The sequence below is a fragment of the Barbatula barbatula genome (genome assembly GCF_947034865.1).
Source record: "Barbatula barbatula genome assembly, chromosome: 18".
NCBI lineage: Eukaryota > Metazoa > Chordata > Actinopteri > Cypriniformes > Nemacheilidae > Barbatula > Barbatula barbatula.
The window spans coordinates 10019792-10035822 of record NC_136781.1 but is presented as its reverse complement, the minus strand read 5'-3'; the positions used below and the strand labels follow the sequence as shown (position 1 = coordinate 10035822).

The following is a 16031-nucleotide window of genomic DNA, read 5'->3' as shown; positions in this document are numbered from 1 at the left end:
TAACAAATGCCAAAAATCAGAAGCGGATTTGTAGTTGATTCGTGTCCTTGTATTGTATTCTCTTATCATGTTCGTTCACCTGAAACCTTTCTTCCTGCAATACTAATCCAGAGCCTCTAAAGCAGGGGTTCTCAACTTTTTTGGTTACAATGGCTCACTAAACTCACAAAAATTTCCAAAATGTTGGTATTATCTGGAAAACGGTATATTCAATATGAAAATGTACAAATGATAACAGCTGTCTTGGTTTATAGTTGACCACGGCCCTCCTATTGAAAACGCTGCTCTAAAGATTGTCATTATAATGGAGTGACCCACTCTATAAAATGGGAGATGTTGTTGGAATATACATCCAAATAAATCAAATGACAGACCGTAACCTCCACTCCATGAATAAAACCACAGTCTTTATTACTCCTAAATATCTAAATGTACAGTAGCCTATACACACATTCTCTTCACAAAATGTTATCTGTAATAATAGATTTGCCTTTATAGGTTTCACTCATGTTAAACAGTAGACTATTAGAGTTTGTTTTATTAATGAAAGCAAAATGCTATTTTTAGACAAGCATTAAACAAGATCAAAATAACAATTTCAAGATAAGGAGGTTTTGATTTTGTGCATGGCATAAGGGCTGGAGTTGATGTGAGGCCAAATGTCTCCATTTGTAATCTCCGGTTTGTCCAACTCCCCTTTGTCCTCCATAACCACTGTCATAACCATCTCTGGATTGAAAATGTTTGCTGTTCTGTGAGAACTTGTTAGGTGGCGAAAGGAGGACCGCAAGGAAGCGTCATCGTCGTCATAATCATCTAGTCCTCCTTCTGACCTCCGGGTGGCCTTGAGCTCATCTCCTATCTCAGAAACCAGATCCTTCAGATCCCTCACCAGCGTGGATTTGACTCCAAACAAACACAGCAAAAACAGCAAACCAGCACATATACCAGAGACAAAGTATAGAGCCACTGTCTCTGGAAGACCTTGGAACATGGAAAATAGAGTCAAGATTAAGAATTAGATTGACCTATTAAATCAAAATATTACAAAAAGGCAGGTTAGGTTAAAAGCAAGATAACACGGTAAGTGAAATGGCTGTTGCTGACTGCTGATGTTAGCAAATCATAGAGAAAGATACAGTAAAATAATAGGATCGTTGAAATATTCTGGGATCAGACCACACATCTAACATACCCTGAATATGAGAAAAGATTTCCAGAGAGTTGGTGAAAATGTTTTGTGGCCTGGACACACCGGGACCAGTGTACCACCCTCCTGTGAAGCAGTAAGAGGGGGTTTGATCCAGCAGTCAGCAGGACCATTAACAACGAGACTAACAAATGTAACTAAATAAAAATGTGTCATGGTATTAAAACCCTTTTGAGCCTGAATCAAGCTTGCACATTTGTTTTCACTTTAAACCTAAAAATGTGTTTATTTCAAATAAAGAGGTAAAAGCATGTTCCCAGTATGGAAAAGCCACGAAAACAATGCATAATTCCGATATCTGATTTCGTCATCCATTTTCATGATTTCATAATTATTCTAAAATATTAATAAAAAAACATAAGTGTGTCCAAACTTTTGACTTGTAGAAAATATATTTTTGTCATATTTTTACATATTTATTCTCACACATGGAAATAGTTGCCATTCTTTGAAACTATTTTAAAAGTCTAAAAGGTTGTGCACTGAATTGTTTTCTTACCATGTGTATAGTCAGAGAGCAAGAAAGGATCCATGTTCCCATGTCCAACATCTTCGAGTAAATACCTTGGTACTACAAGGACAAAAGAGGTAATCTTTTTCTTTGCAAGATGTAATTTAAAAGTATTTCATTTTTTAAGCATGAATGTCCTATCTTTTTGTCTCTGGACATCTCACCACAAGTGAAGGAGACTCGCAGGTGTTTTCTAGTGCCGGGGAAGCAAGGGTCTCCAAAACTCTGAGCATTAGCTATCACAGAGCAGTTCATCCTGCCATGACACTTCCTTGATACCCTTCTCAATGCTGATGGGGACAAGCACTCTAACGGAAACAAACGTTACAGCCTTATCATATACATTTTTATTTTGTGCTGTTGTAGCAAATGTTGTACACTAGGTGGGGCAAGTGTGTTATTTTAGTCTTAGACCTATGTCAGGCTTTGTGATGGCCTCTTGAGGGCACTCAATGCTTTCATGCTCCATGTGTCCAAACGTGGCTGAATAAATGGCCAGAACCGTGTTGTTCTTACAGGTCATCTTCAGTCTCTCATTTTCACACACTGTTCTCGAACGATGGTGCTCTTCGGGAAAAAAAAAGCTTTATAAGACATTGTGTTAGTGTATTACTAAACCCAAGCATAAAATCAGGTCCCACCTGGTTTGCACTTGTAGGACACAATGATGTACTTGGTGGTTTCAGGACAGGGGTCTTCACCAAACACAGGGCTTACAACAGGAATCTGACACTCCCTTTGGTCCTGGCACTCAGACATCACCTTCTACATATAAAAACATATTGAGAGTTAAAATGCACACAGTTTCATACTAGAGATTTTGTCTGTATGAGTGAGATACCTGAATGGATGTAGTTGATATACAGTCAGTACTTTCCTCCGTCATGTTTGGATTTGAGTGTGGACATAGATACTGATTGGGAACACGGCGTCCATAAAATGCAGAGAGGACAGCCACTGAAGTTCTAGCAGGGCATCTGATGGACAGCGTTTCTCCATCACAAGCATGGGCTGTGTGGTTCTTCAGGATCTTATGGAGGTAATCTAAAGAGAAACAAACAAAAGCTGATTTCTCACGGTGGATTAAAAACATCATCCGATGCTCTGAGATCACGTGAGGATATGTCAGTGCTCAACATGTAACCAACCAACCAACTTAATTAAATTAAATTGTATTTATATAGCACTTTTCACAATTTGCATTGTTCCAAAGCAGCTTTACAGGAAAACACAGAAAAGGTCAAACACAGTGCATGGTGTTTGTAGAACAAGTAAGATCCTTCTAATAAAGCAATTGTTCATGGAATTTAGCGAACCTTTGATCTTATCTGAAATAGCAGTCTTCCAGTGAGCAAGCCAACATGGCCATGCGGCAAGGAACTCAAACTCCAATGATTAATAAATGGAGAAAAAACCTTGGGAGAAACCAGTCTCAGCAGGGAGGGCCAGACCCCTCTGACGTGTCACAGCTGCACTCAGTGACTTTGATTAAAAGTTATTGAGTAAATGTTTAGGAATAACAGGGAGAGCTTATTCATTGTGATTAAGGAAATTTCATTTGATGAAACTGCTTGGGTCTGATTTTGTCTAATTTTGTTACCGTTATCAGACAACAGAGGAATGTTATAAGCAGGTTAGATAGTAATAGCATAATGTAGCTGTGTGCAGCTATAACTTGCTGTCATGTGATGTAATTTGGCATTAAATACTAAGTATTATAAATATTGTTTAGCATCAATGTGAAAAGTAATCCTTCTTTGCTCTTGGGTGGGGGGATTTCCTGAGCTGGAGAAGGAGGATGGCACGGGATGTTCAACTGGAGATGGCGTAATCTCTAGTTTGGGATGGGCATATAACGTTCATCTGGACCTAGCATAATATCTAGTTTGGGATTGGTATATATATATATATATATATATAAAATGTTCATATGGCCTGGCGTTATCTCTCCCTAATTCTTAGGTGGAAGAAGGCTCTTTTTGTAACATTTACATTTATATTTATTCAGTATTGATTTTATCCAAAGCGACTTACAAGTAGTTTTTTTACAGTGGCACATTGTTGTTAACGGTATTTGTTGGAGTAACAGTGCAGCTTTCAATTTGCAGGTTATAATCTGAAATATTCTGTTTACATGTCTTTGGTCCAATAAGTAATATTTCTGTTTTATTGGAATTTAAGAGGACATTACTTGTCATACAATGTTTTATGTCTTGGGTGCATTCAATTTGGATAGCTGAAAGGGAACATCTGGTCTTGATGAGATATACTGTATAGCTGAGTATCATCTGCATAACAGTGGAAGCTAATGTCATGTTTGCTTATAATGTTGCCAAGGGGCAGCATGTATATGGAGAATAACAAGGGTCCTAAAACCGATCCCTGAGGTAATCCATAATTTACTTGTATTAGATTTTATGATTCCCCATTTAAATGGACAGATTGATGTCTGTCTGATAAGAAAGATCTAAACCATTGTAGTGCCTGTCCCTGAATCCTGGTATAATTGTGTAGGCGATCTTAAAGTATGTTATGGTCTACAGTATAAAACGCTGCACTAAGGTCAGCAAGACAGGAGTGAGATGTTGCCTTTATCTGATGCTATAAGCGTTTTGTTTGTAATTTTAACAGAAAGCGCAGTGTCAGTTCTATGATGCGGTCTAAAGCCTGACTGAAATTTTTCATGCATGTCATTATTTTGTACGAAAAAGCACAACTGAGTGGACACTAGATTGCCTGGTATTTTAGACAGCTAAAGTAGATTAGAAATCGGCCTTTAGCTTCATAATTCACTGGGGTCTAAACTTGGTTTCTTGGACGTTTAAGGACGACCAGTTTAAAGAGTCCTTGGACATGGTCTAGATTGATTGACGAGTTGATAATGTTATGAATGGGCTCAATTGCAACAGGCAGTAACTCTTTTAATAATTTGGTTGGTAAAGGGTCTGATAAGCATGTTGTAGGTTTAGATGTTGCAATAAGTTTAATTAAATCTTCCTGTTTTCTAGGTGAAAAACACTGTATCTTTTCTTGTGGGTCGATGCTTATTGTTTGGGCAGACTTGGAGGTTGAGGTTTTTATATTTTGTCTCAATTTAGTTTTTCTCTGTAAAAATAATCATGAATTCATTGGTACTAAGGTGCGGAAATATCCAGGTCAGGTGATGTCTGTTAATTTGTTAATTTGGCAACTGTACTGAATACAAATCTTTGATTTTTTTCCCTCTCTATGAGGTTTCGGAGTGGCTCAGCCTTCCCCCTTTTAGAGCCTTTTTATAACAGTTTGCACTTTCCTTAAACACAATTTTTAAGACCTAATTGGGTTAGTTTCCATTTGCGCTCTGAGTTTCTCTTCTAAGGGCATGAGTGCTGCAATTGTACCATATTTGTCATTCATCTTTTTGATGTGCGACAGTTTCTAATGTGTTAGAGAAAATAATGATTATCTTGCTGGTCATATCATCCAGCGATTCTGTGTTTATTGTTATTGTTTTTAAATGAGTCATCTTTAGTAGTCGAGGTCATTGTTCTACCTTGTCGATAACAAGTTATACGCCTGATTTCTGCAGTGAGAAGTGTTATAAAATGGTGGTTGGTGAAATTTTCGCTTTGAGTTATAATATCTATTAGTAAGATCGTCTCAGTGAGATATAATCAAGTCTACTATGTGATTAAAACAATGACTTTGCTTTGTGGAGCCATTTCAATATATTTGATTTACAAATCTGCTGCAGTGCAAACACAAGGACATTTTTAATAACCAAACCAACTCCCTAACTTATCTAATCTTAGAAAGGTGTGGTTGATATTTGAGTGTTGTAATGCAGTTGCTTTCACAGTTGCTGTTCTAATATTATTTTGCACCGTTTATGTGTTTATTTTAGGGCTGAAATAATAAAACATCCAGACAATTACAAATCAGCTTACAGGTTCATCAACAGAAAAAAACATGTTTAATATCAAGCTATTCACTACTACTCATGCCTTTTTTGTATTTTTCTTTTTCAAAAAATAGCTGTAAGAGAAAAGAATTGAGGTCAGGGGCAGCCGTGCAGTCAGAGGAAAAGCCCCCAACAGGATCTATGAGAAGTTTTCCTGTTTACAGTACAGAGCGTGAAAAAAGTGGAAAGACTAGGAAACATTCACTTCCAATATATTTGCACTTTAACTCCCAGATCAGGTTTCTGTCCTGCTAAGTTGGACAATATCATTGAATAAACAAGTGTGTCAGAGACATTTAAAGAGAAGAAACTGGATGTCTGGACAACACCTCCAGCCTCTCTCGGGTTAGGCCTTGCTGCATTTGAAGAACTCTCTGTTGGGCAGTGCCAGGCACAGACACACACAACACAAACAGACACAAACACAATGAGCTATTCTTGTCTGATGATATATCTCAAAACATCATGTTTTATAGTGTGACATAAAGCATGTTGCCAAGCACCAAGATGCCACATTTGTCGGGGACATGGACATCAATGTCTAAAATCAAAAATATAATAAACATAAACACATCTGTCATATGTGTGTGTGGGTGTTTTTTCACACAGAGGATAATTTGTTTTTGTGTCCCCAATATAAACTTTACACACTTTCAGCCCAACATAAAAGATAAATGTTTGTCAATGGCACAGAATGGGTTAATGCAGATGACTGCCTTGCCTTCTCAAATAGAGGGTCATTGAACAATGGGACATGAGGATGGGAAAATCATTTGCCAATTACACCCATCTCTCTGCAGCATGTAAACAACAGTTCCATAAAAGACAAAATGGCAAATGCCAAATTACTCGGATTGATATCTTTTCTTCTGAAAATTTGCTTCAAGACAGCAGTGCTACATGCTGATTTTGCCCTATCGCACAAACAGGATGAGACTAAAAGACTCACCAGAGAAATCTGGAGCAGATGAACCATCGTGTGTGTGGACGGCTAAGACAAGAGAGAGTAAACACCAGGACCAACTAGAGCTCCGAGACATCATAGTGCACAACACACATTACAAACTGCTGTGATTTTATAACTAGGAGAGGTTGTTTGACTATTTGACTGTTTACTGCCTTCTGACTTCAGAACAGGAGAGAAGACATAATAGTGACATTGTGTTGAGCAGAGAACAAGCGTTCTTTTATCAGCTCGTGTCATTGCACTGATCTGATGTCTGTTTTCTATTTATTTACCAAAGGCTGTTTTAAAGGTGAGAAATTTCACACCTCATTATAATAAGCTATCAAAACGCTTACATAGCCCATTTTCATAGGGTTGTTCTTTGGTTTTCAATGGTGGCTGTGCAACCAAGAGCGGCATTTTTACTAATCAAAGTAAAAAAAACAATAATAACCAAACACATGAGAGGTAAAAATATGTGGAAATATGTGGAGTGAAAAAGTGCTTCTACCAATTTGCTCTATTATAGTCAGTTTCAAACACCTCAAAACAAGAAAAGATTTTTGCTGAACCTGACAAATTAGTTTCCTTTGCTTGTGTCCCGTGTACCGCTGGCTTTCATAGTCAACGTTTGGGGTCCTGTGCGGAGAGATAAAGCGAGGATTTTCCAAGATGTGTTCCCAGCTGCTGAATGTCCTTTATATAGCCTATCATTTTAAGATAAGTGTTTCCTCTCTTAGCCTGAGGAAGAGAGAGGTCAGTAGTTGGAAACTAAATCACATGTAGTCCAGAAACACAAAGAACTGTCTTTCCAGCTACTAAATAAATAGAAGTATGGTGTCAGTACACTGTAAGAAGAGTATGTTATTTGTAAAAACCCTGTGCTGACAGGGACCGAATCCAGCATTGCGGATGACTTGTGTACAGTATATAAGGAGGATCTATTATGCTTCTTGGCTTTCTCAGCAGTTTGTCAATACAAACATCATCCCCAAGTATAGAAGAGATCCATGCCAATTTAAAAGAGCTACACTCCCACATGTGAAGCAATTAAACTGAAGCAATCCATTGGCATAGAGAGACAAAATGCTGTATGGTGGCGATGACCTTATTTGCTTTGTCCTTTCAGTAGCGACATAATTGCAAGTCATCACATCTCCATGGTGATTTTTTGAGGTGCACTGTGTTGCTGTTAGAGAGAAATGAGAAGTAGGCTACAGCTCCGATGTGTTACTCATAGTATCCTGTTGGCTCCAGGAGGAGGGAGTGTATAAACTGGCTTATTTCCGGCACTGGCCGAAGTGGAACCCACATGATTTCCAGGATTTGTTAGGAGTTTCCATCTTAGAGTTTTGTTTCGGAATCACCACCGTCTTCATTCTTTAAATAATCAGCATTCAGGTTGAAAAGTCTTATAGTGTATGATACAGTACGTGTGCTTTTCATGGAGATACTTTTGTGAATTGCCCATTAAATGAGGCAATAAATTCCTTCTAACAACATCTGTGTTTTAAGTGAGGAAACGAAACTCTTGGCCGTTGGGGATTGAAAAAGAAACACACTATACGCCCCAAACTTGAATAAAGTATTTTTGTGATCTCTGTGCATACATTGTCATTTGGTGGAAAAGATTATCATCATGCTTTAAGTTGGTGTAAATGTTGAGTGTTTCCATAGTAACATGTTATAATAAGAAGCCATGAGATGACATAACTGTTTCCTTATGAGTCAAACTGACTGAACACGACATCGCAGGGAATGAGAGGAACTACCTATTTGTTTTAAGATTACACATCCCTTGAGAATGACCCCACACCCGTCTGTATTCATTCACACACGTGCGTGCACACAGGATTCATGGGAAAAACTTTCCTAATCTCTCTTTTAAATGAAAAGAAAAGTGATACCAGACCACTGAAGATTTTGCAATTCCTGTAAGTTAGACAAGTTCGAGAAAAGCAGATAAAGTTCAAGAGAGAGTCATCATATGAAATCTTTCCCTGAAAATAAATTTTTTACACTCTTAGAAATAAGGGTGCTTATAGTGTTCTTCACAGCAAGCCCATTTTTGGTTCAACAAAGAATCTTCAGTCCAAGGTTCTTTAAAGGACCATCTCTTTCTTACATTTGTATTATCTGAAGAACCTGTTTACTTCAAAAAGAAACAGTATGGTACTTTAAATGTTAAAGGTTCTTCACAGAAGCATCTAGACTAAAAAAAAGTTATATGGGTAAACATTTACACACCACATAAATGGAATGTGGCCTCCATTTCACATCCGCGATAAAACTATGACGTTTCTGTGAGTGGACGTAAGTGTTGGATAAAATGAAAGGTTATTTTGAGCACTCTGTCACAGTTTGGCAGAACAGTTATATAGTTGAGGGACACGCCCATCCTATGTAGCCTCCTCCCTCTCTCACTCACTTTTAAAGTCTGTTGACATCAGGGGTGTAACTAACTTTCATCAGGGAAAGCGTACACACATCACAGACGTTTACATCTCTGCTCTGGGGAATCATTGAGCCTTTGTGGAATATTGTTTAAGGAGATCTTTACTTGTTGGAAACATGGCACTCAGGCAAGATTCAGACAAAGAACCAAGCATTGAGCTCTTCATAAAGGTTAGTTGTTCTACTTTCAAAGTTTGAAAAGGTCAGATGTTTACATGTCAAGTTTATTATAATGAATCAATTCTGATAGTTTGTAATTCTGGTCTCCTAAAATCCTGAGAAATTTATTTTTGCCTCTTATTTTAGCCAGATTCATGGCATATACTTTTACAAAGTCAGCCAGTGACTACACAAGTAGCTTACGTTTGTGAAACTGTACTCAAAAACACTTAAGCAAGATTTACTCTATCAGGGCTTCTGTTTGGTGCAGAGAGCTCTGTTAAAGGGAGAGTTCGCGCAAAAATAATACATTTGGTTACAAGCATTCTTTCAAATATATTCCTCGGTATTCGCCAGAACAAAGAAATGTATACAGATTCGAACTTGAGAATGAGTAAAGGATGAAAGAGTTTTCATTTATGACTTGTCCTAATAGCACAACATATCGGAGGCTGCATGGGTGTCCACGTGAACTCATTCAGCATTAAACTGAATAGTTTGGTTGATGTGTAACTGTTTCCTTCGTACGCTGTTCTTTATCACAGTAAACATACAGACAGGACCAGGGCCGTCTTATCAATACACATGCACACATACAAAATGACACCCCGTTGTCACGCATACCAACCAGTATTTCACACTGACCTTACTTTCAGTGATTATTTACAACAAAAAAAAAACATACATTTTATTCAAGCTGAGCTTTTTCTATTAGTTCATGTGTCCTCTGGGAATCAAACATACAGTATACAGTAAGTATGCATTCCCATTTTGTTGCTGTAGTCCGTGTCATAATATTTACGTTCAATGATACTAGTGTTGACATATTAGTCATATTAGCTGCCTTAGCATTGTTTTTTTTCCTGAAAATCATCTAGTTTTAAAAAAGGTGGTCAGTTTCTGTAAAAGTTATTTAAAAGAGCTTTTTGTGAATTTTTTAAAGACAGGAAATCTATTGTTTCGATCTGTTATCTCCCTGTTCAAGACAAATACAGCTTTTCCTCTTTTTGGATCAAGCTCTTGAATTGCTCCCCCCCTTCCCCTAACACAACATATAGTCTATTTATGTCCTCTTCTTTTTGAAGGGAGTGATGCAGTTAGTTAAAACCAGAACGTTCCATCAACATTATTTTAACAGACTTGAAAGAAATCCCCTGTGTGTTTATATGTATTTCTAAACATGTGACTTATTTGAAATGCTGACCATGGATTGCTCTTATTTACCTCCAGGCGGGCCACGACGGAGAGAACGTAGGGAACTGTCCCTTCTGTCAGAGACTCTTCATGGTTCTTTGGTTGAAAGGAGTCAAGTTCACAGTAACCACTGTTGACATGAGGAAGTAAGTGTCACCTCAAGTTTGCATAATTGAAGTATGTATGCTAAAATATAATTTCACAATAAGGCTGGAATGGAATTTCACAGACAACAAGTAAAACCTGTGGAATCCTGGGGCAGGACAAGACCGCATTTAATAATACTGGGAGTGGTCCACACAAAGGTGTACTTCATACATAATTAACATTCCCATTGCACTGTTCCCATTTAATTCTTTGGAAGCAAATACGACTTCTTTTTTCGAAACTTTTGCCAATGCAAAAAACATTAATTCTTTAAACAAACGGACGCTCCCATATCCGTGTGCTTTACTAAATGAGTTTGATACAGTTTTAAAGAATCATTAATCAATGGAGGTCTCATTCAGAGACGCTGTGTACATGACTTCATATTGACCATGTCCGCACCCTGTGGTTTACACTCCCTCTGTTCTGTTCCACCCTGTGTTGTTTAGGAAGCCAGATGAGCTGAAGGATTTAGCTCCAGGTACCAACCCCCCTTTCCTTCTGTATAATGGCACACTGAAGACTGATTTTATTAAGATTGAAGAGTTCCTGGAGACAAGCCTCGCCCCTCCCCGGTACTTAACATTTGTACTTTCTATAAGCCTATATAATGCCATAACAAACATCACTTTATCTAAACTGTATACTTTTATGTTTCAAAGGAACATGTTTCTCTATTATTCGTTGTTCTGCCATGAGTCACGTGTCCCCATTTCTATAATGTCTCATTAGTACCTGACTCACTGAAATATTGAGTTTATGCTGTGTGAAATCCTCCATATTAATCCAGAAGTGTGATTTTAAAAATCTATTTTTATATCTGTGTTGTCCATATTTTATACTTTTACATTCATTTTGTATATAGGCTGTCAATGCTATTACGTGCATATTGATGGATATCTGATCTTGGCTAAAAATGTATTTATTATTGATACATTTTGATCTTTTATCAGCTATCCTCATCTCAGCCCCCGCTACAAAGAGTCTTTTGATGTCGGTGCTGACATTTTTGCCAAGTTCTCTGCTTTCATCAAAAACAGCCCAAATAATGCTTGTGAGTTTCACCATCAACACATACTGTACTTTCACACCAGAAATAAAAAAAATGTTTTCATATAATGACATATAAATAATATTTACTTTATTTAGTTTTTTAATCATTTTTTTATTTGATTCCTCAGTCCATGAAAAATCCTTATTGAGGGAGTTTAAGCGATTGGATTATTATCTGAACACACCTCTTCAGGATGAGCTAGAACAGAACATCTCTGTGTCTAGAAGAAAGTTTCTCGATGGGAACCGCTTGACACTGGCAGACTGTAATCTGTTACCAAAGCTTCATGTCATTAAGGTGAGTCAAATCTAAGACACCTCTTTACGTAACATAGTTGTGTGTTATTTAAGATTTTCAGATATCAGAATGTTTAAAGACATTATTTAATTTGTTTGAATTATGATAATCATATCAACGTATTCCTATTTTGATGTCAATATTAATTATGATAAATATTACTGTACAATGTGTTTTTTAATGGTTTTCTAAACTTGTGGATGTTACCCCTGACATTCTAATTCAGCGTTCTCTGGGGTGTGGCCACTTTAACTCAGATTGCAACAGATTTGCATATAGGGCCTCTTCTAAAATTTTGATTGTGATTTTCTCCATGAATTTACAAAACCCCACATTTAACAAAATCTTTGATATTGTAGGTTGCAGCTAAGAAATACTGCAATTTTGACATCCCTGCTCCGTTCACTGGAGTGTTGCGTTACCTGCAGAATGCATATGAGAGAGAAGAGTTCAGCCAGACATGCCCAGCTGACATTGAAATCGAGAAAACCTATCTGAGTGTGGCCAAGAGAAAGTGAACCTCCTCTTCCTTAAGTATTTCATATGGGGCTTGGAGGATGCCATACAGAAAATTATTTTAAAAAATGTAAATAGTTTGTTCATAGAGAGGTTTATTGCCATTAGCATAATTGTAAATGACAGTAATGGAAAGATAAAAAAAAAGACAAATTAAAACCACTTACAGCGCAACACTTTACTGATGCCTGGAATTCCAGAACCAGAATAACTGGACAACTTTTGATCTCTGTGTGCTTTTAAATGCTCATATTTGTGTGCATTATGTAAATATGTATTTTTAGAGTATATTCGGTTATCTGAAATGCATATCTAAAATGTGTTTTATCATCTATAAGAATGATCTTACAGTACTCTTAAAATAATAAATGTCTAGTCAATATATACAGTGATTGTTTAGATACTGTGCTAGGCTTTAATGGACTAGTTTGATGCACTTATGTATTTTGTTGCCTATGTTGTTATAGTTGCTTTCAATGTTTCCTCATCTGTAAGTCGCTTTGGATAAAAGCGTCTGCCAAATGACTAAATGTAAATGTAATGTAAATGTGATTGGCAAGCATCCAGTAGATAAGTCACACAGTAAGAGTTTCATTCACAGCAGTGGTTGTTTCATATGAAGGGTTATAAAGGGTTATATTGTGATACGTATACGGTATATGAAGATCACCACTGATTAATGTAGACATTATGATTGTTTAAGAAAAAAATTAAACTGCTTTCAGATTTTACTTGAATGAATGACGATTGTGCTATATTTTTCTTTTTTTGTGTGAATGTTTTGGATGAAGCTGAGATGGAAGATGGCTCCATGTATGTTAAGACATAAGCATATTGACACAATGAAATAAACAGATTTCACAGCTAGTCTGTCATACACAGACTATATTTATTTTACAGTTACATTTCTAGGCCATTTTCCATTTAAGATAAAAAATACATTTCAGTTTACGTCATATTTATAAAACAATATACACAATGTCAAAGAATAGCATCATAGATATTTTTCGGGGGACCAAAAGCATAGATTTCAGATGTTTGTACAGAAAGACTACGGTAGAGTTGTCCTTTCCTCATCTATGGGAAGAAACTCCTAGTTTGTTACGCAGTACTTCCAAAAGCAGGCTGAGAAAGCAATGGAAGAAAAAAACTGTTCTTTAGTCTTTAAGATACTGACTCAAATTCTCCATCTGGATAAATTCTGATTCATTGCCTTACATTCTGTCACATCTATAAGTCCTTTTAAAAAGAATAAAACACTCAATTGTTGAGAATCATATCCAAAAAATAATTTAAAGCCCAAGATTTCCTCTAAGTTCTTTCAAACCGTTATATAATTGTTATTGGTGTTCCTGGTGCTCACAACATGGGTTAGATTGTAAAATGCATTTTTGAATACACAAGTTCCTCTCGATAAAAATGTCTATTAAGTAAACAAACGTGAGATAAATTTGACAGTTTAGGAGAATCTCTGTTTTAATTTTAGGAAACGGACATGCTCACCTCGCTTATTGTTTTTGGGCAGGTTTTGCTCAGATCGTAGAAAGCCTTGAGAACGCAGATTATCAGCTTCTGCTAGTTTCAAGACAACTGCTTTAAAATCATCCACCTAAAAACAAAACACTGAATCAAAACCAGGCTTTTAATCCGAAAAAAAAAAAGTAAAAACAAAATCACAAAGCGTGGTATCTTACCATGCTACTCATTTTCTCTTGTTGCAAGGTTTCTTTTGCACCTGGTAAGAAAATGATGATAAATACAAATTTGGCAAAAGGAAAAAAACGAGCATTGTAACAATAATAACATAACAAATGTTATCTAATAACACAACTTCTAAGGTCAAGAGTCTGTACCTCGATGCAGCAGGGCCGGAAGAACGTTTTTGATGTCTCTTTGATCTGTGAAGTCATTCCTCTGACCGTCTTCAACCTCTGCAACCAGTTTCTGAATCAAATCTGCAAACAAAATGGTTACATTATGATTCTGTGAATAGATCACAGAGACTCAGTGCCAATAGCAAATAATGCCCATATTGCATTTCACCTGTTTAACATCAACTTACTGTCTAATAATTGTATAAGTCATTGTCTCTGCATCAGTTCCACATTACATTAATCCTAACAAAATATCAAATTTTACTAAATCAGGAGCTTGTCAATTCAACCAAAAGCACAATGCTTACCTTCCTGTGCCGGCAGTTCGCCATCTGAGTACAGAGGCAATGCGTGAGTTCTCCGCGCGGAGCAAACCACAGCCAAAATGTAGAGCAGTGCCAGTGACAACATGCTGACAGGTTCTCGGGTGACTCAAGTCTTTAGTCCCTGTTCCCCGGCCAGGATCTTGGTTTTTATATGTTCTCAGGCCATCTATCCTGAAGGGATCAATACTTCTCATGTCACCCCATCCCAGTGTTAATGGTTTTGACGTGATGGTACTCTCGTCATAGACACAATTTAGGGTGTGCTGTCAATTCACTACGAGCCTATCTCTGCTTGCACAGAGAGGCCTAACAAATGTTTACTCTTCACTACCCATCTGTGACAAATCCACAAGCTCAGATTCTCTTATTTCCACATACCTCACGCTGCTAACACTTCATTTGACATGAGTATTTATTGTTTAAATATATATATATCTGAATGTAAATTTTATGTTTCATTGTTTCGTTTATTTGGTAGTTCTTGATCTGTGAGAGCTAACAACTGTGTTGGGTTCCTCTGTTGGATGGACAGGCAAACTGCATTACAAGGGTAATTTTTTGAGATCAGTTTTGTAGATACTGACATTCAATCCTAGACATTCAAAGGAGCCCATAAATGCTTAAGAAGACTTCTTACGTACTAGATGACGTGCAACCTGGGATGTTGCCATTGGTTTCTCTCTTCCTATTTTTCAAAGTGAAAGGTGTATAATACAAAAAAGGTTTGACGCCAAAAAAATAAAGTGATGCCATGTGATGGATTATGGCCTGGTTTCTGAAATTGCAGGCGGAAGTATTAGACCTCATGAACATCTCTCATCTTCCAACTGCTTTGATGAAACATTGTGTCCAACAAAAAGGGAGAAAGAAAACAACAACTTTTTGTGCACTTTTGAGAAAAGCAAGATTTGGCTGGTTTGCGAAAGAATAGATGTACAGAATAAATTAAATTCAATGTTTTAATGTAGCCGACTACAATACACTAGTTATGACTGTCTAAATTACAGTACTTTTTTAGTCTTTAAATCTTAAAATGTGCACATTTAACTTGACAGGGCTAAATGCTCTGGACTTGAAACTTAGTAGAGAAATTATATTCATATACATTGATGTAGCTGTCTGTGAAGTCCAGGCTAAAGGAGCATATATTTAGGAGCATCAAATGACCTATCGTTTGTTTCACCAAGATTTTAATCCTTGAAATGGCATTACTGAGGCAATATTAAATCAATGTTATATTTCATAATGTTCTTTACATTGTGTAGAATGCTTTATGTAAAAAATCACAAAAAGCCCTTAGCTACGGGTTTTCATGTGGCGCGGTCAAATCTAATGTATTAACAGGCAAATACTTCTACTTCTATAGATCACAGATGTAAGAATGTTATTAGTGTGTTGCATAA

General features: G+C 36.9%; 3 protein-coding genes across 3 annotated transcripts; 1 reads left to right on the top strand and 2 right to left on the bottom strand.

Moving 5' to 3' along the window:
• Window positions 1-387: 387 nt before the first annotated feature.
• Window positions 388-6778, bottom strand: LOC306907964 (protein eva-1 homolog C). The gene is made up of 7 exons (XM_079480507.1): window positions 6611-6778; window positions 2563-2765; window positions 2363-2486; window positions 2136-2288; window positions 1886-2029; window positions 1710-1781; window positions 388-984 (listed from the first exon to the last, which is right to left on the bottom strand). The coding sequence occupies exons 1-7, from the start codon at window positions 6702-6704 to the stop codon at window positions 599-601; spliced, it is 1176 nt and encodes a 391-aa protein (XP_079336633.1). The 5' UTR covers window positions 6705-6778; the 3' UTR covers window positions 388-598.
• A 2271-nt stretch (window positions 6779-9049) lies between these two features.
• On the top strand, window positions 9050-13296 carry clic2 (chloride intracellular channel 2). Its single transcript, XM_079480528.1, has 6 exons — window positions 9050-9232; window positions 10451-10560; window positions 11011-11136; window positions 11515-11615; window positions 11743-11912; window positions 12272-13296. Exons 1-6 carry the CDS (start codon window positions 9179-9181, stop codon window positions 12428-12430), a joined length of 720 nt encoding a protein of 239 aa, XP_079336654.1. The 5' UTR covers window positions 9050-9178; the 3' UTR covers window positions 12431-13296.
• Window positions 13297-13521: 225 nt separating this feature from the next.
• On the bottom strand, window positions 13522-14713 carry urp1 (urotensin-related peptide 1; the record flags this gene model as incomplete). The annotated part of the gene is made up of 5 exons (XM_079480527.1): window positions 13522-13553; window positions 13932-14037; window positions 14123-14163; window positions 14282-14383; window positions 14611-14713. The coding sequence occupies 5 exons, from the start codon at window positions 14711-14713 to the stop codon at window positions 13522-13524; spliced, it is 384 nt and encodes a 127-aa protein (XP_079336653.1).
• Between the last annotated feature and the right edge of the window lie 1318 nt (window positions 14714-16031).